The sequence below is a fragment of the Sorex araneus genome, chromosome 6, assembly GCF_027595985.1.
Source record: "Sorex araneus isolate mSorAra2 chromosome 6, mSorAra2.pri, whole genome shotgun sequence".
NCBI classification, from domain to species: Eukaryota; Metazoa; Chordata; class Mammalia; order Eulipotyphla; family Soricidae; genus Sorex; species Sorex araneus.
In genome coordinates, this window is record NC_073307.1 from 6,342,728 (window position 1) to 6,370,483 (window position 27,756).

At 58.6% G+C, this 27,756-nt stretch overlaps 1 protein-coding gene across 2 annotated transcripts; it reads right to left on the reverse strand.

Annotated features, from left to right (window-relative positions):
* Nucleotides 1–9,408: 9,408 nt before the first annotated feature.
* Nucleotides 9,409–27,430, reverse strand: PITX2 (paired like homeodomain 2). Of its 2 annotated transcripts, XM_004612710.2 has the most exons (4): nucleotides 27,162–27,430; nucleotides 23,338–23,393; nucleotides 13,025–13,230; nucleotides 9,409–10,683 (listed from the first exon to the last, which is right to left on the reverse strand). In XM_004612710.2, exons 2-4 carry the CDS (start codon nucleotides 23,381–23,383, stop codon nucleotides 10,120–10,122), a joined length of 816 nt encoding a protein of 271 aa, XP_004612767.1. In that variant the 5' UTR covers nucleotides 23,384–23,393; nucleotides 27,162–27,430; the 3' UTR covers nucleotides 9,409–10,119. The 2 variants fall into 2 exon arrangements, with proteins under 2 accessions (XP_004612767.1, XP_054998439.1); XM_055142464.1 differs by lacking the exons at nucleotides 23,338–23,393; nucleotides 27,162–27,430 and adding an exon at nucleotides 13,937–14,406.
* Nucleotides 27,431–27,756: the final 326 nt, after the last annotated feature.

Consider the following 27,756-nt stretch of genomic DNA (forward strand, 5'->3'; position numbering starts at 1 on the left):
TTGCGGACCATATGAGATGCTGGGAATTGAACCCGGGTCGGCCACGTGCAAGGCAAACACCCTACCTGCTGTGCTATCGCTCCAGCCCTCTTTTTTTTTTTTTAATGAGAAGTGTTGTTTCTGTCTTTTATGCTTATTTGTTCTGGGCTGGACAAATGCAAGTGAATCACCTTTGGGTGTTAAATGTGTTTAATGGAGACAGTTAGGATTTCTAGCAGTGGATCACTTGCATAATCCAAATGTAATAAAATTAATTGAAAAACTGAATTTAAAGTTTTCCTCTGTGATCTCACCATTTGCTTGAATGATATTTCTGTGTCGCCTGTCCAATTTCTGAATTCTAGTATAGGCATTCTGTTTGACTAGGCTTTTTCAGGAAGTAACTTGGAAGTGGCCAACCCGGGTTGGATTCCTCCGCCCCTCTTGGAGAGCCCGGCAAGCTACCGAGAGTATCTTGACCACACAGCACAGCCTGGCAAACTAGCCGTGGCATATTCGATATGCCAAAAACAGTAACAACAAGTCTCACAATGGAGACGTTACTGGGGCCCACTCTAACGGGCACAGTGTTATAGCGCAACAGTGCTTTTTTAAAAAATGAATCACTGTGAGATACAGTTACAGACTTACAAACGTTCGTGACTACATTTCAGTCATACAATGATTGAGCACCCATCCCTCCACCAGTGCCCATTCTCCACCACCAATGTTTCCAGTATCCTTCTCGCCACCCCTCTCACCACCCAACCCCCTCCCTCCAGCTCTCTGGCAGACACATTCTGTTTTACTCTCTCTCTCTCTCCTTCTGGGTATTATGGTTTGCAACACAGTGGCCATCATGTTCGGTTCATAGTCTACTCTCAGCACGCACCTCCCATCCCGAGGGAGGCCTCCAAGCATCCTTTGCTTGGTGGTCCCTTCTCTATCTCAGCTGCCTTTTCCCCCAGCATGTGGGGCTGGCCTTCAAGCATGGAGCAATCCTCCTGGTCCTTATCTCCACTGTCCTTGTGTGTTCGTCCCCCATTCTGTTACTTTATATTCCACAAATGAGTGCAGTCCTTCTATGTCTGTCCCTCCCCCTCGGACTCATTTCACTTAGCATGATACTCTCCATGTCCATCCACTTCCCTAAATCCATTTAAGTGGCAGCTAAATAGAAAAATGAAAGAAGCTGAAGAATAAACATAGAAAGTGCGAAGGAGCGTGACTGTGAGCAGATGGAGAGAAGTGAGGAAATCTTTGAGCGCTAGTACAGGGCTCAGGCGTTTGCCCTGCACTCGAGGGACCTGGGGGTCACCTGCAGCACTGCATGGTTCCTTGGGCACCCCAACCTCGGACACAGAACTGGAACCCCTGAGTAGCACCACCAGGCACGGCCAAATCACACACCCCCATCCCAGAAATAAAACTAACAAAAATCCTCCAAAGACAGGAACCCGATACACAGCGTGTGAGGTAGCCGCTGCCAGGGAGTCAATGGCGCCAGGGTTGGTGCCTCACGTTGGGAGGGTTCCCCCGAGGCTTTCTTAGAGGGAAAAGGAAGGAAGGACTCCCCCACTCTCAGACACTCCTAGCGCCTTGGGGACCAGAGTCTGGGAGTTCTGCCTGTGGGGGACGGACGGATCACCTGGAGGACTCAGCTCTGAAGCCGGCAGATCCACGTCCCAGCTCCCGCCCAGGGCTACTGGCAGGGGTCGCAGCCCCTCAGGCGGAAGCTTCTGGAGAAATAGCAGCCTCAGTGGAAACTGGTATCCTGGAGGGCGAAGCCTGCTGGCTCCATGGGGTACTCCACACGGCACCCCTACAGCTGGCTGTGTACCCAGGGACAGCCCTGCTTCCACGGTGTCCCCGGGGGCCACAGAATATCCGGAGCCGAAGCCCATCCTATGGACGCACCATGACAGGCGCAGAGATTTCCCACAGAGGCGCCCTCCTACCATCTTCAAACGTGTGAGGCGCCTGGCTCCCAGGAGGGCACCCCCAGCCTCGGCTCTGCCAGGATGCCAGGTGGGCATGCCTAAAATAAGGCCGAGAGGATATTCTCTAAAACAAAAAAATAGAGGGGGGAGAGGTGAGAAAGGAAGGAGCAGGAAGTAACAGATCAAAACTGATTTGATCAGAAACCAGGTAATCCTTAATTATTAATTTATAAAAAACACTCATCCTTAAACATCAGCAAGAATTTATATCTGAAGGGGCTGGAGTGATAGCACAGCCGGTAGGGCATTTGCCTTGCACAGGGCTGACTGGGGTTCGATCCCCAGCATCCCATATGGTCCCCCAAGCACCGCCAGGAGTAATTCCTGAGTGCAAAGCCAGGAGTAACCCCTGAGCATCGCTGGGTGTGACCCAAAAAGAACAACAACAACAACAACAACAACAACAACAACAACAACATAAAGAAGTCTGGAGAGAGAGTACTAGGTGTAAGGTACTTGCCTTGCACAGGGCGGGCTGACCCTGGTTTGATGCCCGGCACCATTCACGACCCCCTGAGCACTGCCGGAGTGATCCCTGAGAGCAGAGTAAGGACTGAACCTTTGAGTACTGCTGGCTGTGGCCCCAAGAACAAAAAAAGGAGTAAGACCTGAACGCTGCAACTTCGGGCCCCTCAACCAGCCCCATGCCCCCTCAAAGAGAAAGGGAAGCCAAAGGAACACGGGAAGGGGCAGCTCTTCCCTGGAGAATTGTTCACCTAGATCCCAACCCCAATCGGCTGCTGGGTGCCAGGGAAGGTGTACGCCATTGGGTACTCTTGAGGCGCCAGGCCTGGGGTGCTGGGTCCTGAGTCCCGGGACCCTGTTCTGGCCTCCCACCCACTGCAGGCAGGGCACAAGCCCCGGGTGGAGCAGCGGCTTCCGAGTCAGTGACTGGCGGCCACAGTGCCAGGCCGTGCTGTGCAGGGAGAGGGAACAGTCACAGGAGGATGCGCTGTACGCAGCCGGCCAGGGTTTGACCCCCAGCACTGCAGATGGCCCCTGGCCCCCTGCCAGGAGTATAGAGCCAGGAGTGATCCCTGAGCACCGCTGGGTACGTCCCCCCCCCAACACACCCCAACAACAAACAACAGAAAAAGAATGTGCTGCAGGGCCGTCCTGTGGCTTCCAGCACCCGCCTCTCAAGCATGGGCTAAGGATTCAGTCCCCAGGTTCTGATCAGGGCTGTCCGTGGTTTCCGGCCACGCTGGTGTGAGCACTGTGGCCAGGAGGCCAGCGCTCTGGCGGGCACCTGTGGGCACACACAGGACACCTGGTGAGTGCCCCGGCTGACAGGCCCAGCCCTGGCCGGCATGTGTGCAGCTGGCGTGCACCCAGTGGGTAGCCACTCGGGCCTGGGCAGCACCCCTTCCCCCCCGGCAGGGCCCTGAGCACACCCCAGGGGCCAGCCCACAACCCTACACAGACTCACACTGGCATCGTGAAAGAGGAGGAACTGGAGAAGAGGCAGGAGGGACAGGCAGCTCGAGACCAGGGAGCGGGACCCAGGCTTCCTGCTCCCGGGGCCCACCGCACCCCCACCCCCGCCCCAATCTGGGCGGCACCCCACCCAGATTCCTTCCTTGTCAGACTTGTTTCCAGCCACCCAAGTGCTGCAGTCTGTGACCTCCTGGTCAAACCGTCTGTTACCCAGGACACAAATAGATGGAGGGTGTCAGATAACATGGTAATTTGGTGGGGGATGAAGCCCTCGCAGTGAGCCCAGATGCCCTGTCCGAGGATCCTTTGCTCTCCCCCACGTGTAAACCCCGGCGCTGTGCCCCCTGGTTCCACGCCACGCAGGGGCGCCGAGTGACTCACCCTCGGCTCTTTTCACTCCTTCCCTGGCTCGGGGCGCCCACGGTGACGGTGCTCCCATCAGGGCTGCCATTCCTGGGCGGATTCACGCCGCGCTCCTGTGGGAGGGAAGCTAGAGCAGGGGTCCTGGCCCCACCTCACCCTCCAAGCCGCTCCTGCGGAGCCTGGGCCTGTCCCGCGGACTCCCACACAGCCCGGAAGTCCCCTCTGCCAGGCTCACTCCTAGGATGCAGCAGGGGAGCAGCAGCCCAGTGGCCCTGCGAGGGGCGCAACAAACACCCCCCCGCAAAGGTTTGGGGGTACGCGTTTTCAGTAAAAATGCTGCAGAATCAGAGGCCAGAGGGAGGGCCTCAGGGAGGGGGTGTCCGGTGGGCCGGCCACTGTTTCTGCATAAGAAAAGCCCTTTTTCTCAGGACTCTGCGGCAGGACAGGTGGCGGGGTCCCCGTTTCCGCAGAGCTTCATGGGGCTCCCCGCAGCTTCCCTTGCTTTGCACCCACGTTATCTCTCTTCGCGGGTGGGGAGGAGAGGAGAGAGAGAGACCCCGAAAGGCATCATTGCTTTCCTCCCCTCCAGCAGGAATTTGCTGAGCACGGAACTTGGGGGCAGTTTCCAGGTGAGGGCACAAGAAGTCAGGAGGTGCCCGCTCTGCTCTGGAACTTTCTCCAGCGCCAGTATCTCTGGGGTGAAGGGAGCCCAGGCTGGCAACTCTCCACCCCGCAGGCCTGCTGGGCCTGACCCCTACCCTGAGGCCTGCGGCCACCCCCCAGCCCGCCCCGAAGGGCGCCTGGGCGCGCGGGGAGGACGGCGGGAGGAAGGCCGGGGCCGCTCGCTATAGGACTCGGATAGATGATTCATTTTTATACGTAACGTTTTAGCCCTCTATAGCTCGGCCGGGTTAACTTTCAACCCGGGCCTTCGACAGGCAGCTTCAGGGAGGCAGGCGGGGGCCACCCTTCAAGGTCTATGCGCCGAGGCCTGGCAGGGTGAGGAAGGCTGGCGGGGGGCGTTGGGGGGCGCGCGGGATTCGCCCGGCCCGTGCCTGGAGCGCGCAGCACGCGGGGTGCAGAGCCCCGGGGGGGGGACCCCGAGGGCGCGCGGGCTTGGCGGACGGGTGTGGGGAGGGTTGGAGTCGGCGGGGGCGAAGCGCGGACCCCAGTTCGGACTCGAGGGCAGCCCCCAGCCAGGGGAGGGGGCTGCTGACGATCCCGGCCGGCCTTGCGCGGCTGCCTGACAGGCCCGCGCTCGGGTTGGGTGTACGGCGGCACCCCAGGGCCGCAAGGCCTGTTCGTCGGGGACTGGGGCGGCCCAGCAGGAGGCCCGGGGCCCCGCGCGGCCCTGGCGGGGTCTCTCTCCCGCCTCCTCACCCGGGGTGGGGGGCGCCGCCAGGCCTGCCGGGTCCCCCTAGCAAGGGCAGCGGCCGCGACCCCTGGCCTGCGGCGGAGCTCCGGGTGGGCAGCGCCCTCGGAAGTTTCCCGTCGTTGCCTCCCGCGGTGACCCGCCCTCTGGGGGCCTGGGCGGTCCACACAGCCAGGGCCCAGCTCGGCGCCCTCGGGGAGGGGTCCTGGCCCAGCGCGCGGGCCCGGGAGGGGCGAGCACCGGGACGCGGGCGGGCGAGGCCACCGCACCCCATGCCAGCCCCCCTCCGAGCGGGTGGGGGTGCTCAGGCGAGGATGGAGGGGACGGAGGGGGCGCTGAAACGGGGGACCTAGGCCCCCCGGAAGCCACCCGGAGTTCTAGGTCCTGGCGCATCACTGGCCGCCAGCTTTCCCACTGAAGCCACCTCCGTCCCCAGAAGGGAAGAGGAAGCCCACGGGCCGCTTCAAACGGGGCAGGGCGCAGGGCGGGAAGGCTCGGGGCCACCTGGAGAGGCAGATCTGGAAAGATCCATCACAGTCAGGGCGCAGCGACGCAGCTCAGGGGGGGCCCCGTGAAGTCTCCGACGAGCCCGGCCCGTCGGAGAGAAGGAAAGAAATGCAACCCAGACACTAACTGCCCTCCCCCCAAAGTAAACACCTCCACCTTCCAGCCATTGTTTTCTTTACGTTCACCAAAGGCATTTGTTTGGCTTTTTTTTTTTTCCTTTCTTTCCCTTGCTGTTCTTTGCTGAATAACTTAAGCCTTAAGAATCTCCTGGTCTCCACAACTTGCCAGCAACAGTTACCAGCACAGTTACAACAGGAGTAGCAATGAATGTTTAAAGGTCATTAGGCAGAATTAAATACATCTTCAATGGGATATTTTTTATTTCTTGCAGACTTTCTCTTAATCTTCAAACAAAATCTAAAATCAACATTTACATAAAATGCATAAAATACTCAGCACAGAAGTGAAGCAAGTCACTGCATATCAAACACAATAAAAATTCTGGTTTCTCTCTCTCAGATTGAAAGTCAACAGAGAGAAGGCCCCCCCCACTTCATGGGGAGGGCTGGGGGGGAGGTAAGGGCCATAAATACACTTTTAAAATGAGTATTTCCCCGGTTTTTACCTGTGAAACCCTGCAAAGGTAAATGAGATGTGTGCTTCCATTCGGCTTCCACTTAACCCATTGTTTTGCTTCAAATCTTATCTTCAAATGACCGTTTTTCTCAAATCCAGTGAACGTGCAACTATCAGGGTAGGGACGCTGGGAGAGGAAGAAGAGTTTTTCAAATACGTCCTGAAAAATCTGCTACCAGAAACATCTTCCTTTTGCCGGAGACCTCTGGCGCCCTCAGCTGCGCTTCTGGCTTACCCGTGTGCTTAGATTAACTGCAGTTTGCCGGGGGGCTTTATAAGCCAATCAATAGGGACTCTATATTCATAAAGGCCTCTGATCCGGTGACACCCTCTTCCCTTGCACTCTCTCAAAAATTTAAATCCGCCGGCGGGGGGCACTCTGGGAAGAGGCGCCGTGCCCACCGCGCCAGGACGCTGTGGATTAGGATGTGGATTGCGCGACAGACCTTTGTTTGGTGACATTCGCAATCGATGGGGGGTGGGGGGGCTGGGAGTGGGCGGAAGGGTAGCCCCCTTCTGAGATAGCGCTGGGCTTTTATAGACTCGCTTTGAAACAGTTGGCTTTCAGTGAGTTACTTTATAGGGCTTTCGAGGAACATTGGGACTTTTAAAATGCTCGCTCGCTCTCTTTTTTTTTTTTTACCTATTAATCGTTGGGGGGGGGGAGTCCTAAAGGGGCCTAGGGTCTCAATACCTCCCAGGAAGAAGAGGGGGGCATGGGAGGGATTGGGGTGGCAGGAGACGGATTTGCTGGTCAGACTGCCGCCTAGGCCCAACCTATTACCGAAAATCAAATTCGAGCCCTGTTAGGGGAATTAAAACTTCAAAATTTAGAAACGGGGAAGAAATAGGATCCCAGGTGGGAACAAACGGTCTGCGTTAGGGGAGCCTGGTGTCTGGGGGCCTCAGAACTCGGAGAAGTTGCAACCACCCAGGGCAGGCCCTAAAACGGGGTGCAGCGGGGTGGGGACGGGACGAGAGCGCCCCGAGAGGGCGAGCTGCGCCCCGGCCCTCCACGCACCCCACCGCGCGCGCGCTAGGCCCGCGTTTGGGAGCGCCCCCCGCTCGGAGGAGGTGAGGTGATGGCGCTATAGATCGCCGTAAAGGTTGCTTTAAGCACTTTAATACACAACTAGCTCAGAAATCATTAAGAGACCGAGAAGGAGGAGAAGGGTTTCAGGAACAGCCGCGCACTCACCGTCCCCGGCTGACACGCAGCAGAAATCGATTGAGTGGAACCGAAGCGGTGGCGGTCGCGGCGGCAGGAGGGGGACGGCGTGGGGGCCCGGGAGGGGCGAGGGGCCCCCGAAGGCGCCGGCTGGGGCGCTGGGAGAGGAGGTGCAGGGCGGGGCGGCCAGGCGGGGTGCGGGGGTCGTCCTCCCTAGGGGAAGGCGCGGGCGGGGCGGGGGAACGGCACGACACCCCCTTCTCCTGCCCCGACCCGCGCCCTCGCCCCGCCGCGCGCGCCTGGCCCAGGCGCCGGCCTCGGGGAGCCCGAGCCGGAGCTGCCGGGGACGCAGACGGCCCTGCAGGTCTGGGCAACGGCGGGGCCCAGCGCGGGGCCCGGCCCTGCCCCCTGCCCGCGCCCCGCCCCGGCCAGGGGAACCCTGGGGGCCGTGCGCCCCGAGCCTGCTAGGAGCCAAAGTCCGCCCGCCCGTGGGGACCCGCTTTCCTCTGCGGTGCTCTCAAGCGAGCCGGGACGAAGGTGACCCTCGCCCAACGGGCTTTGATCCGCCCCCACCCAGCCCCAGCACGCCGGCCGCGTGATCCCAACGCCCAGCCGCGGCAGGAACGTCCCCGGGCGCCCGAGCGCCGCTCTCCCAGGGGGACCCGGCCCGCAGCTCCTCCGGGCAACAAAGGCGGGCGTGGGGCCGGGCCGCTTCCGAGCCAAGTGAACATCAGATAAACTCAGCCGCGGCGGCAGAAAACCCCGGGCGCCAGGTCCCTGCTCCCCCCCCCCACCCCCGCCCGCAGGGCTCGGTCCTCGCCCCCTGGGGGCCCCCGGGGAGGGAGGCGGGGGTGTGTGGACAGGTTGTGGCAAGAACCCCAAAAGGGCTCCACCGACAGCGCCGGTCGCAGTAAAGGCTTTAGGACGCAATGGTCTGGGCTACCATTTGTTATGAAATCAAATTTCACGTTGGAAAAAAAAAGAGGGGGGAGGGTGTGTGGGGAGTTAAAGGCTGCGGCGCTCCAGCCCCCGCAGAGCCGCCGCTTCCAAGGTCCTCCCAGCCGCTCTTGCACCGACCTCGCTCCCTGCTCGGGTGTCAGGGGATGGGAGGGCGGGACGGGGCTGTAATTCATCTTGATTTGCTTCATTGTTCCGCAGTTTGCAAGCTATAATCCTGTATAATTTCAGGAACAAGCAGGTTTAGAATTAATGGGTCAATATTATTTAAAACAAAACACGGGGATCGTGACCTTCCCCTCAGCTGCCCACCGCGGCGCGAGGCCGGGGAAACTGCACTCTAACCTCTCCCGGCAGCCCAAGGGCTGCAGTGACCAGCGACGGGCTGTGTTGCTTTTAATGTCTCGGCAGGATTTGGAAATAGTAATGCAATACAACATGAAGAATCTCTCTACTTAAGCCCGAAAGATAAACGCAGAGGCCTAAATATTTTGAACTGGAGGTGTTTCCTTGTAAACTTATTAGAGATCTTTTCCTCCTGGGCGGAATATATGGGTGTGTGTATACATATACATGTACGTACACACGTACTTCTCGGGAACAATTTCGCAGAGGTCCCTGGCACCCCCCTCCCCCCTCCTCCAAAAGGACACGGAGAGTCACTCCATGCTGGCCTACTTCCAACTTAATTTTAAAAAATTATCTTTTCTTTCTGCTTATATTATTTACTAACCTTGATGAACCTCTCTGGTTTTAAAAGCCAAATAAAATGTGGTGCCAAGATTCAATTTTAGCACCTCCCCCCACCGTCTCACTTACAAGTGCCTTTTCCTTTAGTTTTCGATGAAGACTATCATTTATTTCTATGAAGTTTTAATACGCCTTGCTGCCTGGACTATTTAACCAGGAGAGGCAGAGAACTGGTTTGCTTACGATGCCGGGACTACTTAGCACCCGGGCCAGGCGACAGAAGAGCAGAAAGAATCCAGACCAGTTTGTATACAGTATATTTTTACTCCCATGAAATAAAACACATTTTTTTCATATTTGCTGAAAAGTAAAACAATAATATTGTACGAAATGTTATACACAGGGTAGGTTGTACATAGTTTCAGAAACATTGCATCCACCAGAGAAACTATCCTAAAACTGATATTCACACGTTTTTTTTTATAATAATATGTTAGAAACATACAGTGTGGCATTTAGTATATACATTCCTTTGCTCACAAGCGAAAAATCCTAATCGCTTCTGTATACCATGCTTTATTTTAAAGCCTAACCTTTAAAAACACTGTTGTGATATTACTAACAACTGCTTTTTATAAAATTAATTTGACATCTCGATATATATACATCCTTTCAGTCATTTTAATGTTAACAATGCTAAACTTAAAAAATAACAAGCTTATAGTAATGTTAAAATGTCATATCCAGTCAAACATTTGGCGCGCGCGTGTCCTTTGCGACTGTTGGAAAGAGTTGAGTCGAAAGATGTCAGACGTGGAGGAAGTTCCTCTGAAATCAAAGGGGCGCTCTCGCGAATTCAGTGGTTTCCTTTCCCGGGCCCCCCTCTTCTCGTCCCCGGCCCACGACCTTCTCGCCTCACTCCCAGTCTTTCAAGGGCAGCATTGCGTTCTGTGCGTGCGTTGCGTCCGTTCCCCGGGCGCGGCGCGAGGCTGCGGGCGCGGGGCCGCGGCTCACACGGGCCGGTCCACGGCGTACTGGCACGCGCTCAGGTTGGACGCCGGGTTCTGCACGCTGGCGTAGCCAAAGCTGGAGTGTTGCTTGGCTTTCAGTCTCAGGCTGGCCAGGCTCGAGTTACACGTGTCCCTGTAAACGTAGGGGGGCGTCGGCGGCGCGTACGGGCAGGCGGGCGTGGGCACGGCGGAGTTCAGCGTGGGGCTGCTCAGGTTGTTCAAGTTGTTCAGGCTGTTGAGGCTGGAGCCGGGGACGCCCGTCACCGCCGAGGGCACCATGCTGGACGACATGCTCATGGACGAGATCGAGCTGGGCGGGGAGAACATGCCCTGGGACGACAGGGGGCTGACGTTCATGGAGTTGAAGAAGGGGAAGCTCTTGGTGGACAGGGAGGCCGACGTGAGGCCCTTGGCGGCCCAGTTGTTGTACGAGTAACCTGGGTACATGTCGTCGTAGGGCTGCATGAGCCCGTTGAACTGCGGCCCGAAGCCGTTCTTGCACAGCTCGGCCTGCTGGTTGCGCTCCCGTTTTCTCCATTTGGCCCGGCGGTTCTTGAACCAGACCTGGGGAGGGGTGACGGGCAAAGGGTGGGGGGCAAACAGACGCCACGCACGGGATTAGCAAAAATCCTCCATCCCGGAAAGCCTCCGAGCCCACCCCACACCGCCATGCACGCGCGCAGAGACGCCCCGCTGACCGCTGGCCCCCACGGCCAGCGCTCCCATGCAGTGGCCGGCCAGGGAGAAGGGCCGCCCTGCCCAGGGCCACATAGCCCAGTCTGACGCCTGGCGCCCTGCAGGGGGCTTGGCCACCCACAGGCCCAGGCCTTCCTTAGAGTCCAGAAACCACGGAAGTGCAAAACAGACCACGGCCTGGCCCTTCCCAGGCCGCCATGCAAACTCGTGCAAACTCGCCTCTGCATCCAAGCCACAGGCCCGGCGGGGAGAACGCGGCTGGGAGGGCCCCAGTGGCCACCGCTCCCCCTCGCTGACCCACTCGGCTCCTCCCTCCCTCTCTGGCCCTCCAAGGCTGCCCCACCTTCCCTGGACGCCAGCCCCCCACCAGCGCCCCACAGGAGGAACAGGAGACCCTGTTCCTCACCTAACAAAAACAGCCGAAGGAAAGCAAGCAGCAAGAAAAACAGCCCCTCGTTCAACTCTGCGAGTCTGGCCGTAAGCCGCAGGCGGCCAGCACAGAACAGGTCCCCGTGCCGCCGGCCCCGGCCACCCCGAGCTCACCGGCTGCCGTCCCCTGGCCAGCCATTTCAGCTAGCCAGCCGCTCGGCAGGACTGGCCGCTGCTGCCCCCCTGCCGCCCTCTGCCCCAGCCCGTGTCCCTCTGTCCCCACCGCAACCCGAGCTCAATCCACATCCCTGCTCAATCCACATCTCATCCAGACGGCGGGGCGGCTTTTTTGTGTATTGGAGCAAGCAGGGCCTGGCCCGGCTTCCCAGCCTCACCAGCGTTGTTTCACATTACACCTCTCGCCCCGCCCGCCCCCTTTTGCTTTTCATTCTTGATATCCTTTTTCTCCCCCCTTCCTCTTGGCACCCGTCTGCTATAAAAAGCGCCTGGTGGCTACTGAGCCCACCGAGTGGCCGCCGGGCCGCCAGGAGCAGCAGGGACCGGGGCGGAAGGCAGGGGACTGGGCAGCAAGGCCCGAGTGGCCGGGGAGGGCTCCAGAGCACCCCCAGACCCCGCTGCTCTTTTCTACCACTCGGCATCTCCACCTCCCACCACCTAAACTTTGCCCAGGTGAGCAGCGTACGTGCGAGGCCGGCTCCCCAGAACGCGTAGGAGAACTCGGCACGGACGGACCTTGCGCCAGACCACGCGGCCAGCGGCCCAGCGTGCACCAGCTCCGGCTGCAGTTAAACTAAAACCTACAGAGCCTCCCGCCTCCCTCCGAGCCTACACAAATGCCACCTAAGCGAGGGTCCTCCTTCCCTCTCGGCAGGGAACGCACTGGGGAGGTGGTGGTGGTGGGGGGGGGGGGTCTTGATCTTGATTCTTTTCATCACAGTTGGTTATTTTCGCGATTTCAACCCCGCTTTCTCTGCCTTAGCTGGGAGCGCTGCCTTTCTGATCCAGAGCACTTATTTTATTTTTTTAAGACACCAACGCCTTGGATGAATCCTGCGGCATAGGTTTTGTTTTTCCCAGGATGTGGCATCTACTGGGTGATTAAGATTTTTAACTTCATGTATTATTATTATTATTATTGTTATTTTTTCCAATCCATACAATTACGAATTTGCTGCAAAGGTAAGCCTTTTCAAAATTAATAAGACTAAGAATCGGGAAGAGGGGAGGAAGGAAACACCTCATGAGATATAAATAAAACCGGGAATCTTTTCCTCTTTTTTCTAAGAGGATGAACAGGATAGCTAAGTCGTGTATGGAAACTTCGATGGGGGGCGGGGGGGGCTCTTAAAGGTCGGAACGGAAGGGTAGGGGAGCAACCGAAGCACCCACAAACCCGCAGAGAGACCCAGCGGGGGAGAGGAAGGCTGGGCTGGGCCTGGCGCGGAAGTTTCCAGGGAGGTCCAAGCCTTGCGTGTCTCTGGCGGGATTTCCTTGTTAAAGGCGCACAGGTTGGAGCCTGTCCTGGGCTCCTGGCCGGGGAGGGAGGTTACTGGCGCTTGCTGGCGACTGCAAGCGGGAGCACAAGGCCCTTGCAACGGGGGCCGTCACCCGCCATGCGGCCAGGAGGACTGGGGGGCGCGCGCCGGCGGCCTCAGCTTCCAAGCGGGGAGCTGGAACCTTGCAACGGGGTCGGGGGGCGGCCACCGGGAGCCCTGTGTCCGCCCGATGCGTCCCCCTAACCCCCCACGCACTCCACCCCCGCGTCCCCATGGATTGAGGCCTCAGCCGCTCCGCCCTCCCGGGCCCGCGCGGCGCCTACCCGGACTCGGGCTTCCGTCAGGTTGGTCCACACGGCGATTTCTTCGCGCGTGGACATGTCGGGGTAGCGGTTCCGCTGGAAAGTGGCCTCCAGCTCCTGCAGCTGCTGGCTGGTGAAGTGAGTTCGCTGCCGCCGCTGCCGCTTCTTCTTGGACGGGTCTTCGGCGCCCACGTCCTCATTCTTCCCCTGCTGGCTCTTTTCTTTCTCTGCAGAGGAAACACGGCCGGCCGGGGTCGTGATCAGCAGCGCCCACCTGCAGCCCGTGGGCTCCCCACCCGACCCCCGCCGAGCCCCGGAGGCCGTGACCGACCCGGCTGCTGCTGCAGGCGGTGGGGTGCGCGTCCCGCGCTCCCCTCCCTCCCCCGGCGCCCCACTGCGCGGTTTATTTACATGTTTATCTCCCAGCCCGGCGCGGTGCATTCGTTTTTATAGCCCGGGCGTTGGGGGTATATTTAGCCGCCTCCGCGCAGACACACGAGGCCTCCCGGGACACGCACACGCGCGCCTGGCACCGGGCCCCCGAGCTCCGCGCCCCGCGCCCCGCCGCGCCGCGGGGGCAGCTCAGGTTTCCGCGCGCTCGCGGGCGGCTGGGCGAGCGGGACGCGGGGGTGCAGGCGCGGCCGCTGCCCTCCCGGGGAAGCGCCCCGGAGCAGCCCGGCCTCTCCCGAAGACTTTTCCAAGCCCGCCAGGCGGCCCCGGACGGCTGGAAGCCCAGCGGGGGGCAGAGGGGACCCCCCCGGGAGGGCGGGCAGCGGCGGCATCTCTGCGCCCCTGCACACGGCCGGCCGGGGCCGAGAGAGTGGGCGCGGGGTCCCCGGCACCCCGGTTCCGGAAGTCGCGCGGGGGGCCCCCGCGGGCGACCCCTCCCACCAGGCGTCCCCTCGGAGGGCGAGCGCGCGGGCGGGCCCTTACCTGCGGCCTCGGGGCTGGAGGTGTCGGAGATGGTGTGCACCTCCAGCCGGTGCTTGGACGCGGCGTCCAGGGCGCGGGGCGGCCCGGGCGCCAGGACCGAGGCCATGGGCAGCGGCGGGGGGTGGTGACAGGCGGCCGACAGCTGGGTCCCGGCGGCGCGGTGCTCCGGGTGCAGCGGCCCTTTCATGCAGCTCATGGGCGAAGGCGCCCCCCGCGCCCCCGAGCCGAGCCCCCCGCGGCCGCGGCGCCGGCCCCGACGGTCAGCGGGCGCGCGGAGGCATGGGGACGCCCCCCTGCCAGGAGCACGGCCCCGGCCGGCCGCCCCCGCCGAGTGTCACGCGCTGACAGGGCCGGGCAGCTGCCCCCGGGAGCGGCCGGGCTCGCGCGCACACACCCCCCGGCTCCCGCGCCCCGGCCAGCGACGCGGCTGCTCTGCGGCCCGGCGCGGCCCCGCTGCGCCAGCATCTTAAAGCCAGAGGCGGGCTTCCTGCCGCCGCCGCCGGCCCCGCCCCCGGCCCGCGACTGACGTGGCCGCGCGCCAATCGCCGCGCCCGCAGCCGCGCCGGGGGGCCGGCCCCGCGCGCGCCTATCAGCTGTGCGGGGCCGGGCCGGGACCCCGCCGCCGTGCCCACCCGCCGCCACACGCCGCGCGCTCGCGGGCACCGGCCGGCCCCGGGAGGCGGCGAGGGGAGCGGGTGGCAGAGGAAGGGAGCGAGGAAGGGAGCCGCGAGGTGGACGGCTGCAAGGCTGCGAGGCGGAGGGGCCCGCCAGGCACGCCCCGCTCCCCCCCCCCCCCACACTCAACACTTGGAGTTTTTGGTGTCTCTACGTCCAGTCCAGACGTTGTTATTCCCCCCCCCCCCCAGCAAGCAACATGCAAAAGCCAGAGGGGGAGTAAATGTAAAAACGCCCACAAATCACCCCTCCGATCTTTATAATTTCCAAACAGCCTGTCAAGTGAATGCCGCGCTAATCTGAAGAAGCTTTACTTTCATTGCCAAAAGAGACAAGAGCCCTGCAAAGGCCGGCTAATAAATTAGAAATCGAGAAGCAAATGGACCCGTCAAAAGAAAATTACCTTGACTTTAAACGAACAACTGTTTGGAGGTTCACTCTGGATTTATGCAAGAATAAAAAGTTGCCTCAGATCACGTTCTCTGTAATGCTTATTAGTCCCCAGACAGAAAACACACAATAGACAAGAAACCCTAACCCAGCATTTTCACAATGCTGAAAGCTTATCCATTCTACTTAACGTTGATTAAGACACATATCCTAGATCTTTCAAATTCCTTGTACACTGTATTAAGCTCTGCCTAACCCGAGAGAGCCACGCTTTAAATTCGACTCTCTTGTTTACTTTATTATCAATCAGATTCAAATCCATAAAGCCTGTATAATCAACAACCTTGAGCTAATTATATATAAAATATGCCTTAATGAATTTCCATACAATTAAGATCGTTGCCAATAACCAATTTCAAGGGTAATTTTGAAGTCATTTTCTTTTCCTAAGGAGTTCAAGGCTGTCTTGCATGTTTGGGAGCTGGGGGCTGACAGAAAGGCCCCTGATGTGGGGGTGGAGAGGCACGAACATGCTCAGCAGAGAAAGCCAAGCTGGGTTCATCTCTAGCAAACAAAGAGAAGCACCTTTGGGGACATCCCAAATCTTTAAGGCACAGTTTTCAGAGAACTTTTATTTCCAAAGAAATGGATAAAGGAATCCAAAGCCGGGAGCCTTCAAAACAAGATGTGAAGGTCCTTTTGTCCTCTGTCTTAGGTCAGCCTCAGAACAAGCAACTAATCTCCCCTGGGTTTCTGCATTGGCGATTGCTTTATTGTGGAGTTAGCGTTATCGTCCCTGAATGGTGTTTGTTTGACGGTACAGTCAATGATTTGCAACGCCGCATGAGGTCTCCTCAGAAAGCTCCCTCCTGTCCTTGCTCACCAGATTGGGAAACTTACTCCGACTGGGGCAGAGAGGACCAGGAGACACAGATGTGTTTGTGATCTGGGTGTCTCTCTTCTTTGCCCTGCTCCTCTGCCCCAGCCGGCCCGCGACTCGCCCCTCACCACACACCTGACAACAGTCAGCACAAGAATCACTCTTGCGTCCGTCTCTTCCTGCCCTGGCCGTGAAGGGGGACATTTAGCTAGCTACGGGTGGTGGCGGCGGCGAGGGGGTTGGGGGAATCTTCATTCTAGGAAGTTTTAAATCAGCATTTATAGTTTGAACCTTTTATTCCCGATCACACATACACACACAAACACACACGCGCATACACACACACACACACACACCTGCTCCGTGCGGAACAGATCCAGAGTGCCATGGTGGCCTGCGCAGAGGCCCACACATGTGCTCAGTATGTCAGGTCCTGCGATTTCATCACTAAATTATACATATTACACCCGCTGTCTGTTGGTAAAGAAGGTTAAATTAATTTACATTCTGCTCATTATCTGGTGCTTAAATGACGCGCCTTATCCCTGAGATTTGGTCGAGAATCTCCTCCTCAGACCCCACCGCATTTCGCTGAAGACAGCGCTCTTACATTTGTAGTGCTTTTTAATCTGATAAGACTCTAATTTGCTTAAGTCTTTTAAATAAGGGTTTTAAATGTTTCTGGCCATTTTCTTATTGAATTTCCTCTAATTCCCCCCAGATCATAAAGTATATGTGTAAAGTAAATATTTCCTCCCGCCGCACCGCCAGCCGATGACCTGTAACTAAATCAATATGAGCCTAGCTCTTCGCTGCCCGATGGGTTACTAATCAGATTTCAGTTTCTTCTATTAAACCTCAACATAACCCCGAGCCCCACAGCACAGGACCCGAAAACTCTCGTAACTTAGTGCTGTCAAAAACGGGAGCCAGTCCGCATCGGGGGCCCCACGTCAAACCTTCCTTCTTTGTGACTCAGGACCTGGGAGTTGCAATTTGGGGCAGAGGCCAGAGGTGTTTCCAGAACTCTGCTGGGGGAGCAGAGACAGATTCCAAGTCCAGTTTTGCGTGGTACCCACAGAAATTTGGGTTTAGGCTCAGGGACTCCGCTCAACTCACAGAACTTTCATGGTGCAGATAAACATTTGAATAACCCAAACCAGTATTCAGGGTGGGTAAAAACCCCAAGGGCCAATGACAGCCCCTCAGTAGAGCCAAAGTGTGAGAGACGGTGGAAGGGATGTTGACCGTGGTTATTAGGCTGCGCAAAAGCTTAAAATGATAAGGAATCTTAGACTCAGACTCGGCCACTGAAGTCAGGCGAACGAAGATAATCAGAGAATCCTGGCTGAAGTCAAAGTATCATAAACGCACACAATATAATATATCCCCCTCCCCAGACCGAACAGCGGAGCTAGTGAGACCTTTCCTTGCACCTCCAGCTGCAGTTCAGTTCTCTGCCTATCACCAAACCACTCAGAACACTCAGAGATTGGCTGACACCCTCCCCTGCCCAACACTGAATCCACAGTTCACTCTACCAGGGGCAGAAATACCCGGGGAGAAGCCTTGATGGGGAAAAGCAATCGAGCGGAGAACTAGGAAATCCTTTTCTGTAAAAAGTGTCGTGGAGGCATTCTGGACATTTTATCTGCAAAAGTCTGCTCTGGGAAAGGCAGTGTAGATGCAGAAGGGCTTGAAAGCAAAAAAAAAAATAGTATTTTGTGGGTTCAGCATTACTGTAAACCCTCTCACTCTACTCTGACTGGTTCTTAAAGTTATTGTGACTTCAGTCTCAAGCAAGCAATTGAAGACTTCAGTCTCAAATCGAGCAAGCAAAAACCAGCGTGGCCCAGTGAGAAAGGCCCTGCCATGTGCCAAGGGCATGCCAGCCTCTCTGAGTTCGCCAATGTTTCAGTGGGGGTGGGCTGGGGCTCCTGCTGCTTCTTTCAGAGAAAGGCTTCCAGGAGGAGAGAACTCGACACCCACCCAGTCAGGGGTGCTTGGAGCTGGTCCTTGCCACCGATCAGCAGCTTTAAAGCCTTACTTAATTTCACACTCATTAGCGTTCGTTACACAAATCTCACCGTGGCCTCATGTCCCCGGTGACACACTGGCTGGGCTGTACTGCCAAACTCAAGGGTCGAGGCGGCAACCTGGGTAGGGACTGAAGGGCAGTGGGGTGGCGGGAATCTGTCCTTCAGGCTCACCTGGACAGTCACGACTGGTAGCAACGTCTCTCTGAACTGACAAGTTGTTTGGGGAGAGGGAGAGGAGCGACCCCTGTCCCTCACGCCCCAAAGCTCCACGACAACACCCGCCTGGATTCAACAGGGAGCCACAGAGGTCAGTTGGAGACCTTGAACCCTGCCCACCAGTGGTCACTTCTGCTCTTTCCTCTCTGCACACAAACCGCAGCAGAGAAGGACCTCTTTGCTGTCCTCCCTGAGCCGGAAGCCCAAACCCCAGAAATTAGATGCTTTTGTGTCGCCGATTTCCCTCTCGCTCCCTCCGTGCTGGTCTGTGAGGAGGCTTGAGCCTCACCTGCATCAGAGTCCACAGACATACAGAGAAGTTTTCACTTTCTGAACTCTGCAGAGGCCTCCCCGGGTTTCTGTCATACACTCAACCCTCTGAGGGCTGGGGATGAATGAATGGCAGGGCAGGGTGATGAGAGCAACCCCCAGGTGGGCCAGGGAAGAGAAGAACAGGGACTGAGGGTCAGAGGTGAGGGGGATGCTGAAACGTGGCGTATTTCATGTTTTATATTTGCCTGCCAACATCACAGGTTTATTGGGTTGCTCATTTAAGCACGGAATACAGCCACTTTGTGGAAAAGTGAAATAACAGAGAGGAAGTGTAATTGTGCGTTGGAGGTAAGGGAAAGGGAGAAGAGGGAGGAGAGAGAGAGAGAGAGAAGAGGGACGTGGGATGCGATAAATATCAATATTTAGATCTCATACATAAGGAATGACTTCGGTCTCTCTCTTTCACACACACACTCACGTCTGTCTCTAGTTCTACGTTATGTCCAGCTTCCTCCTCTACTTCTCTTTCTCTCCTTTCTTTCTGTCTTCTCTCTCCCAGACATGCTGGTAGCTAACATTCAGCATTAGTTGTCATGGTGACCATAAATCACATAAATCCAAAAATACCCACCTATAATCTGAGATGAAGCTTTTATTTCCCTAGTGAAATAATATTTTAAAAGCTGTCAGCTGACAAAAAAAATAGAAAAAAGAAGAAGAAGAACCCACCTCATTGTAGTAACCCAAGTAATATATTACTTCTAAAGGTTTAAATTAAAATGTCAGTCTGCTGAAAACAGCCCGGGAGGGGCGCTGTGCAAGTAGATTGTCACCCGCTGGTTGTCTCACCAGCCCTGACCGCTTCCTAGCACTTCACAGTGGGTTGTGTCCCTGCCTGCGGCTGCCCCCGGCAAGTTACGGTAGCATTTAGGGATGTCGCTGTCCTGTATCAATCACCCCTCCCCTCACCCCCTGCAAAGACGGGCGCGTTGTGGAGGGAGGCGGAGGCGCTGGTCCTGGTCCGGCCCGCCGTGGGTCGGGTGCGGGGAGGCCAGGGAGCGCCGGCGGCCAGGTGCGGGGGGCCGAGCGGGGACAGGTGGTTGGCGCCGCGTGCTGGGGCGAGGAAACTTTCCCTTTTGGAGATGCTGGTGGGGAGGGGGCGCCTTTTGTCTCCTACCTCGGGCTTGTTGTCTTTTGCCTATCTTTGGATTACAGGGTATTCGCCTAGATGAAGAGCCATTAATTACCCATTCAGTCAATATTAGGAAGACGACAAAGCTTTTTACATAGGATTAAGAAGACATCAGATTGTTCCATTAGTATATTCCTGCTCACGAATAAGCTTTCGTTATACATTTCCTTTTCCCCCGAGCCGCTCTTACAGCGGCTGCATATATTAAGCCGGGCGGCGCGGAAGCAGCCCGCCAGCCTCTGCCCAACTCGAGGCCCGCGCGCCCGCACCCGGGATCCGCGGGGACCGGCTCCTTCCAGCACGGGTACGGCGGCTTCCCCTGGTGGAAGGAAGACGAGACAGGAAAGGGACCAAACTGGCAGGGGGCCGGGGGTGAGGCGAGGAGGGGTGGTCAATGGGAATGCTGTCGGGTGTGCGTTTCGGCTGCGGGATTTAGCCCCGCGCCCCGTTTCCGTTTTGCTGGTGACCGATGGGACCCTCTGAACGTCAGAGTCGCTCCTTAAAGGCCAAGGGAAACTTGGACCAGAGCACCGCGCGCGGTGTGCACTGGGCAAACATTTGCTAATGCGATGAATGGGTGGTCGGTGGCTCCCCCCTCCCTGCCCCCCTCCCTGCAGCCACCCAGGCCAGGCTGCCATGCGAACAAGGAGTCACGCAGCCCGCAGGTGGGTGGGGGCGCAACTCGGGTCTCTGGGTTGTCTCCCCGGGAGAAAAGTCCGCAGGCACTGGACACTCCGGTCGGCCCTGCCTGGCCACCTCGCCAGAACTATGCACCCAGCCAGCTCATGGTGACACCGAGGTGGCCCGGGGAGAGGCCCACTTACGGGGTGGTGTGGCCGGGCACCTACGTTGGAGGGCTGGTCCAGTCCCAAGCCAGCGTCCCACTTAAAGGGTCCTTTCCAGGAAAGGGTCAGGACATCCCCTTCCTGCTGGTCAAGGGCAGTGTTTGAGTTTCAAGGAAAAAAAACAATTCCCTTTCGTGATACCCAAACGCGAAACCAGAATTTCTGATGGCGGGTGGGGGCATGGACCTTCTCAGCCGGCCTCTGACCTTTGAAACCAACCGGCCTGCCCACTCTCCCTCCGCTGGCTGGCCATGCCCAGCTTGTCCTTCAAGCAGGCCTCCTAGCCTTTAAGGGTTTCCGGCCCACGCGGGGTTCCAGCCAGGCTGTGGGTGTTCCGAGCGGACTCCTGAGCTTGCCGGGGGCGCCCTGGCCTCCCGGACCGACCCAGGGGTGGCCAGACATCGAATCTCCTGGTTAAAAAACCGCAGGTCAGCAGCATTTGCTTATTTAAACGCCAAGTGAAAGACTATTTTCGTGTGAAGGAGGAAACTCTCTCATCAGAGCAGGCTGTCGCCAAGAGCCTGCACATTCCCTGCCACTTTCTTCGCGCCTGCCCCAGAGCACGGCTCTGCTGGCTCACAGGAGGGGCGCTTTTGGGGCCTCCCAGATCCCCAGCAGCCCCTAAAATCAAGATCCTGAGCAGGCCTTCCTCTCCCAGGCCTGTTAAGGAAGGGCAGGAAATGCGAGACCCAGCCAAGCGGCCTTGCGGGTGTGAAAGGGAGCCAGTGACCACCGGCGGTGTGGGACAAGCTCTTCTCTGAGCAGAGAACCAGGGGCAAGCAAGGCCCAGTTCCGAGGCGACTTTTTAATTTATTTGCTAATTACCCCAAAGAGGCGAAACCCCCAAGAGGTGTCCGCTGGGACCCAGACTGGAGAGAAAGGGGCTTAGTTTCTGCCCACCTAGGCCCCTCACCCCCATCCCTGTCCAGTCATCCCCCTCGCCTGGAGACCACCTGTCGTGGGACCTCGCTCCTGAGGTCAAGGCAGCAGCGGGGCTGGGCACCGGGAGTAGGGATGGAGCTGGGGAGTGCGCCCTCCCGACAACCCGCCCCGAGCGCAGTGCCTCTGGGAGAGCCCCCCTGGGCCGGCCGGAGCCGGGCAGGAGCCAGCACAAGGCTTGCCCCCTCCCTCTTGCCCCCGACAGCTGTGGTTCTTGATTTTTAACCCTATCCCAAACATACTTCGGTCTAATAATTTATTTTTACGACCGATTATCAAACAGTCGAAGAATTTAACACAATCTTAATGACTGAAATCGCCCGGCGTTATCTCCGCAAGGGCTCCGTTTAACCCCCAGGGGTTAATCCTGGACAAGTGAGCGTTTAACCGGCCCCCGCGCGACGACCCGCGGGGCCAAGCGGGGCCGGCGCGCGGGGGAGCGCAGGCCGCCGGCCGTGTCCGCTGAGGTCGCTTTTCTCTCGGACGCGCTGGCCAGGCTGCGCGCAAGGGGCCTTCGTGGGTTTCTTCTTAGCAATCTGGCTCATTTGGCGAGGGTCCCAATCTGCACCGCTGCGTGTGTACCCTCCTTTAATCCGCAAAGGAGAGGGGCTCCTGAGCCAAGGGCCGGGGCTCCGAACTCGCCTGGCTCGATCAAAGGTCAACCATATCAAAGGCAGCGCACTAACCACGGGGCCGAGGACAGTGCCACAATAAATGTGCGCGACTCCCCGTGCACCCCAAGGCAAGGGGGTCCCTCCTCTGTATCCCGCACACACGCCTGCCTGCCTCCAGTGCCGCCAAGCGCGCCGCGGCTTGGAGACGCTGTAAGATTCTGAGCAGCGTCGCCCCTTGCCTCTTCCAGGGTGAAAACCGGCCCGTCAGACCACCGCACCACCCCAAACCCTACGCCCCCCCAAGCCCGCACAACAGGTAGGTTCGCGGGGGGGCCGGGGGTCTGAGCGGAGGGGGGTGCACGGCCTTAGGCCCGCCGACACCGCGCTCTGAAACGCGTCGCCCACGTCTCGCCTAGCCTCGCTGCAGGGGCGACCCCAGGGGGTGGGGGTGGGGGGGGACACCTCAGCCAAGGAGCCCTGGAACCCGCCTCCCGCGCCCAGTCCCGCACCCACCCTCCGGGGCGGGGCCCGCGCTCGGCCTTGGCGCCCGGGCGCGCAGTGGGACGCGGCGAGCGACAGAGGTCGCTGTTGGACCACTTTTGCCCGCCCGCGGGCGGCGCGGCGCGAGGAGGCCACACGGGGAGCGCGCGGGCGGGCTGGACGGCGCGGGAGAGGTGGCCGGGTCCGGGCCGTCCAGCGGGGGCGGGGGGCGGGGGGAGGGGAGGGAGCGAGCGTCTGGCCGCGCCCGCTCGTTCTCTGCACCCCCTCCGGCAGAGGCCCAAGCGTCTGAAGTTCGGGGTGCGGGCGGGTGGCGGGGGTCCGGCGCGCGGCCTGCAGCTCGCCACCCGCCTTCGCCGTGGCCCCGGGATGCTGCCGCGGGAAGCGCGCGCCGCTGCGGCTCTCGGAGCGAGTGTGCGAACGTGTCGTTTGCCGAGGCCTGGCAGACGGGCTCTCCCCACTGCAGGCTGCACGCCGGGGCCGCGAGCCCCTGCTCCCACGTGCGGGGTACAAGGCGCCCGCAGGGGCGGCCGAGAGCACCCGAGGGAGGAGGCAGGATGGGGAAGAAAGAGGGACAAAGAGCCAGGAGCCGGCTGGAGCGCGCCGAGGGCGCCCCGTGTCCCGGGCCCCGCGGCCCCGCACCTCCCACGCTGCCGGCGGCTGCAGCCTGCAGGCGCGAGCCGGGGAGTCCCGGGCGCGGCGCTCATGACCCGCACCCGGGCCCCCCACGGCGCCCTCACGGCAAGAGAGGCGGCCGCTGACCTGGTTCCGATTTCCTTCGGGCCCGGGAAGGCCCTCTGGCCACCCTCGCCCGTCGGGTGACCCGGGCCCGCGTCTTACCTAGTTGCACACACGCAGACACGAGTTTGCGGCAGTTGGTCTCCATGCCCCGTTATCTGCAAAACAGAAGACAAGGCAGGCGTGAGCAGCAGCGGCGGGGGGCCTGCGCCCTGGAGGGGGCGGGCCGCGTCCGGGGCCCCTCAGGCGCCAGCTCCGGGGTGGCCTCCAGCCTAGCCTCTCGGGACCTGCCCGCCCCAGGCCGCCCCGCCTCGTGTCTACCCCAGACTCCCCCTGCCCTGGCCCTCGCTATGTTTACCTAGGAGGGGGGCTCTCTAGGGCTGCGGCCTTGGGCCGGGCTGCGGGGCGCTGGGCCCAGAAAGGCGGGTGTTCGGGGCATGGGGGCTGCGCTGCTCGCCCGGGGGTCTGCGGCAGCGGTTAGGGGGCAGCCTTAGCACGCGGGCTGGGGGACCAGGAGGTGCGGGGAGAGGACGCTGCTGAGGGGAGCTGCGCTGGTCCTGGGCAAACACGGGTGGGCTGTCCAGGAGACCGGCCGCGGCTCCCGCGAGCACTTGCCCCGGTTTTCAGTAATTCTGAACCGAGCAGGGCTCTGCCGCCTGGGCTGCTCCACCAGGAGCGAGCTGGCTTCGGGGCCTCTCATCCATCAGGAGCCACTTTTCCATATTTAGCCACACTTTCCCCCTGGAGAGCTTCGCCCGGGCCATTTATTTACCCTAAAGTATGATTTAAGATCGCAGGCGAGGGAAACGGGGCGGCCCCAGGGAGCCCGAGGAGGTCCAGGGTTCTCCTGCGCACCACGCACGGAGACGCGGCGCTGCTCCCCCACACCCCCTTCGCCTCCCCAGGAAACCATGTTTTCCCCCCGTTTCCCGATTTTCCAAGCCTAACGCGGCGAGTCAAGCGCTTTAAGGCGCGCTCCCTTCTCTGCTACAGGCAAGCCTGGGAGAGAGGCTCAGCCCGGGTGCAGGGGTGCGGTGGAGGGGGGCAAGAGCCAGGCTGCTTTAAAGGCAGAAGAAATTAAACATGGTCCCATGGCTCACAGACGGGTACGCGGGCGTCAGGGGGGACGCCCCCCACCTTCCCAGGGGCCTGGGCTGGGGGTCGTGGCGCGTGGAGGGGGAGGCACAGGCCGCAAGGGAGTTGTAGATCTGGGTCGGGAAGGCTGGGTCCCCGATCCTCGGCCTCTTTTCCAGGGAGGCGAGGGTTTCTAGTCAAGGTCGCTGCCCAGCGGTGGGGTAGCCCTGCTTGGAGGGTTGGGGGATCCCCGAGAGTGGGACCTGCCAGGCGGTCCCCCAATCCCTACCCTCCAGCGGGGACGCCAGGCGGGGGGATGGGGGCTCTGCGGGTCCTTGCGGGCTCGGGGGCCCAGGAGTAGCAGTTTGGCGGCTCCAGATTTAGTGATTCTGCAGTAAAATCACAGGATTAGTCCCTGATTGAGATGTCTGTTCGTGAGATATTACAAAATTCATTATCACAGCTTTCTACTAACTCGATATGAAGTAACACAGATGGGATTTTATTAGTCCAGACTTCAAATGTTTACTTATGATAATTTCGGGGGAAATTTGCATGTCATCATCATTTCGATAATCTTTTCTTCTCTTTTGCCTTTTTTCCCCCCTCCGCGTCGGAACTGGCTGCATTATTAGCCGACAGCCAGAGAGCCTTGCAGATGGCAACTGCAGGGTTTTTTTTTTTCATTTTTTATTTTCAAAAAAAGAATCAAATAACCCCCAAATAGAGATGGGGTTGCTCAGTGTTTAAAGTCAGTCAATTATTACTCAGTGCCCTCCGGCTGACCACCAAACAAAGCACTACAAAACAAATTTTGGAGAACTCTAAGGACGGAAAAGAAGGTCAAGGCGTGTTCCAGAGCTCCCGCCTGCGTCCTTGGGACACGGGGATTTACCCTGCCGTCAAAATGAGCCCTGGGATCTGCCTGGTGATTATTATTTTGCTTCTTAGAATGACCAGGCCTAGCAGATAAACTGAGCCTAAAGGAAGGGGGAGGATATATACATATATATATATATATATTTTTTTTTTTGAAGAGACCCCTGCTTCCCCATCCCTGCCTCCTGATCCTGAAACTTGCCTTGTCAAGACAAGTCTTCTCAAAGGGATTTGCCTGCCCTATTGAGGGCCGGGTTTCCAGGGCTAATCTCACAAATCAAGATGCACACCTTCTCCAGATGGGAAGTTCTCCCCCCACCCAAAGTTCATGTCCTGCATGAAATGTTTATGCGAGGCAAATCTTGCTGGGCCAACTAGAGTTTTCTATTGCGAGGGAGCCTGAAAGCACAACACAGCTCATTGGAGCACCTGGAGCGAGTGGCCAAGGCAGGCAAGGCCAACGCTGAGAATTAAAACAACTTCGCCTTCAAATAACTCCTGATGATTGCCATATATATAGCTTTAAATCACCCCAAATCCTTTCCCGCACCCCCCACCCATTTCATGTCATTACCCCATAACAAAATCTCCAGTGGAAAGTTTAAAAATAAACAGCCCCAGAACATATGTTTTAAATGAACTAAATTGGCGAGATTAGCCAGTAAATTAATTTGCAGTAGGTAATCATTTAAGGAAATTAAAATACAGCTTAACCCAGTTCTGTATTTTACCATGTTGAAGCCTTCTTTTAAACCAATTAATATTGATGCTTTAGGAATGCTTGAAGACAAACATGCTTTACTTGAGGAACAAAAAGCACTTGAATAATTTAAGTCTAGTTTTGCCGAGCAAAGTAAAACCTCCTATAAATGTCAAGCTACTTAATTTTTAGGGAAAGTTTGACAATTGAAACCTTGGAGGCTTATATGACATCATTTACAATAATCAATGTGTTTGGATTAAGTGCTTTGTTTTCTTCACATAAACTATATTTGAATTTTAGGTGAACTGCCTTTAAGATGATATTCAGAGCATCTTTAATTATTATTAATGGCCTAAAAGAACACAAGCGAATCTCTACAAATCAGACGAATTTTTTTTCATAAAAATATATTTTAGGATGATTGATTTTTTATTTGAATTCGTAAACTTAGCTCTTTTCAATTTACTTAGCTCTAATACTTTCCCGAGTAATAAATACACACCCCCGCGCGCGCACACACGCGCACACACACACAAACAAAGCGAATAGAAATCCTAGTACCCAGTGAGTCCGTTCGCAGGAAAAGAAAGTGATTAAAAATTGGGACCCAAAAGAGGGCCTCCTTTGAGTCAGAATCCCCGGTCTATTTTCTCATCAACCGCATCTCTGCCCCGCCGGTACCCTTTGAAAAGGGAGCTCTGAAGGGCCAGACTGGGGCTGACCGGGGATCCATTTAAAGGATTTAGACGCCAGAGTCATTGTGTGCGTTTGGCATCCAGGCCCGGCTCGCAGGTAATTCGCTGGGGCCCGCGAGGTCACGGGCTGCCAGTTAGCGGGGACTGTCTTTTCCGATCGCTAACAATGGGGCCGGGGGCTCCCCTTCCAGCCTCCCAAACTCCGCGTGGGGGCCCTTGCTCCCGAGAACACCAAGACTCCTCGGCCCCGCGCGTTTGTCCCTGCAGGGCTGGCACCGGCCTTCGAGAGCAGCCACCCGCCCGGGCCTCGCGTCCCTCCCGACTTCAGCACCCCGGACTCGAAGTTGGAGCGTCCGAGCGCCCGGGAACCCGCGGGCACCCGGCTTCGCGCGCGGCCCGCCGGCCAAGTGCGTTTCCTTCCTCCGCGGGGGCGGCGGGGAGGGCAGCCCCCCCCATCCCCGATCGGCCGGCGAGCCCCCCAAACCCTCCCGCGCCGGGAGATCCTCCAAAGTGGAACAAATCTGCAAAGTCGCCCGATGTCACGGCCCCGCGGGAGCGCCGGGGCCTGCACTTACCGGCGGCCGCGAGCTGCCTGCGTCGGTCCCAGCAGCGCTTCCCGAGGTGCCGGGGCCGAGCGCCCCGAGAAGCCGGCCCGGGGACGGCGGCGGCCGGGCGCCCGGGGAGGCCAAGGTCCGGGGGAGTCCACGGGCGAGTGCGCGGCGGCCGCGGCGAGCGAGCCGTCACTGGCGCTTCTTTTCCGCTCCTCTCCAGCTCTCTGGCCAGCCCTCGCCCTCTCCCTCTCCCTCTCTCCCCTCCCTCGCTCTCATCCCTCTCTCTTGCCTCCGCTCCGACGCCGTGTGGGGAGTGACGTGACGTCAGCAGAGATTCCACCAAACTCCAGTGCACAGTGGCCGGCGGGCCGGCGGCCGAGCCCGGCTGCGCGGCGCGCGATCCAGGAGCTAGCGCAACGCCCGGGGAGCGCGCAGGGGCGCGGGGGAGCGAGGCAGGGGCGGGAGGTGGGGGGCGGGGGGCGGGGAGGAGAACCGGGAGAGAGAGAGAGAGAGAGAGAGAGAAAGACTTAGAAAAGAGACAGAGGGAGGGTGGGAGACTGAGCGCGCCCGCGACAGACGACGAGGAGGAGAGGGAGCCGGGCTGGGCGCTTAGACAGGG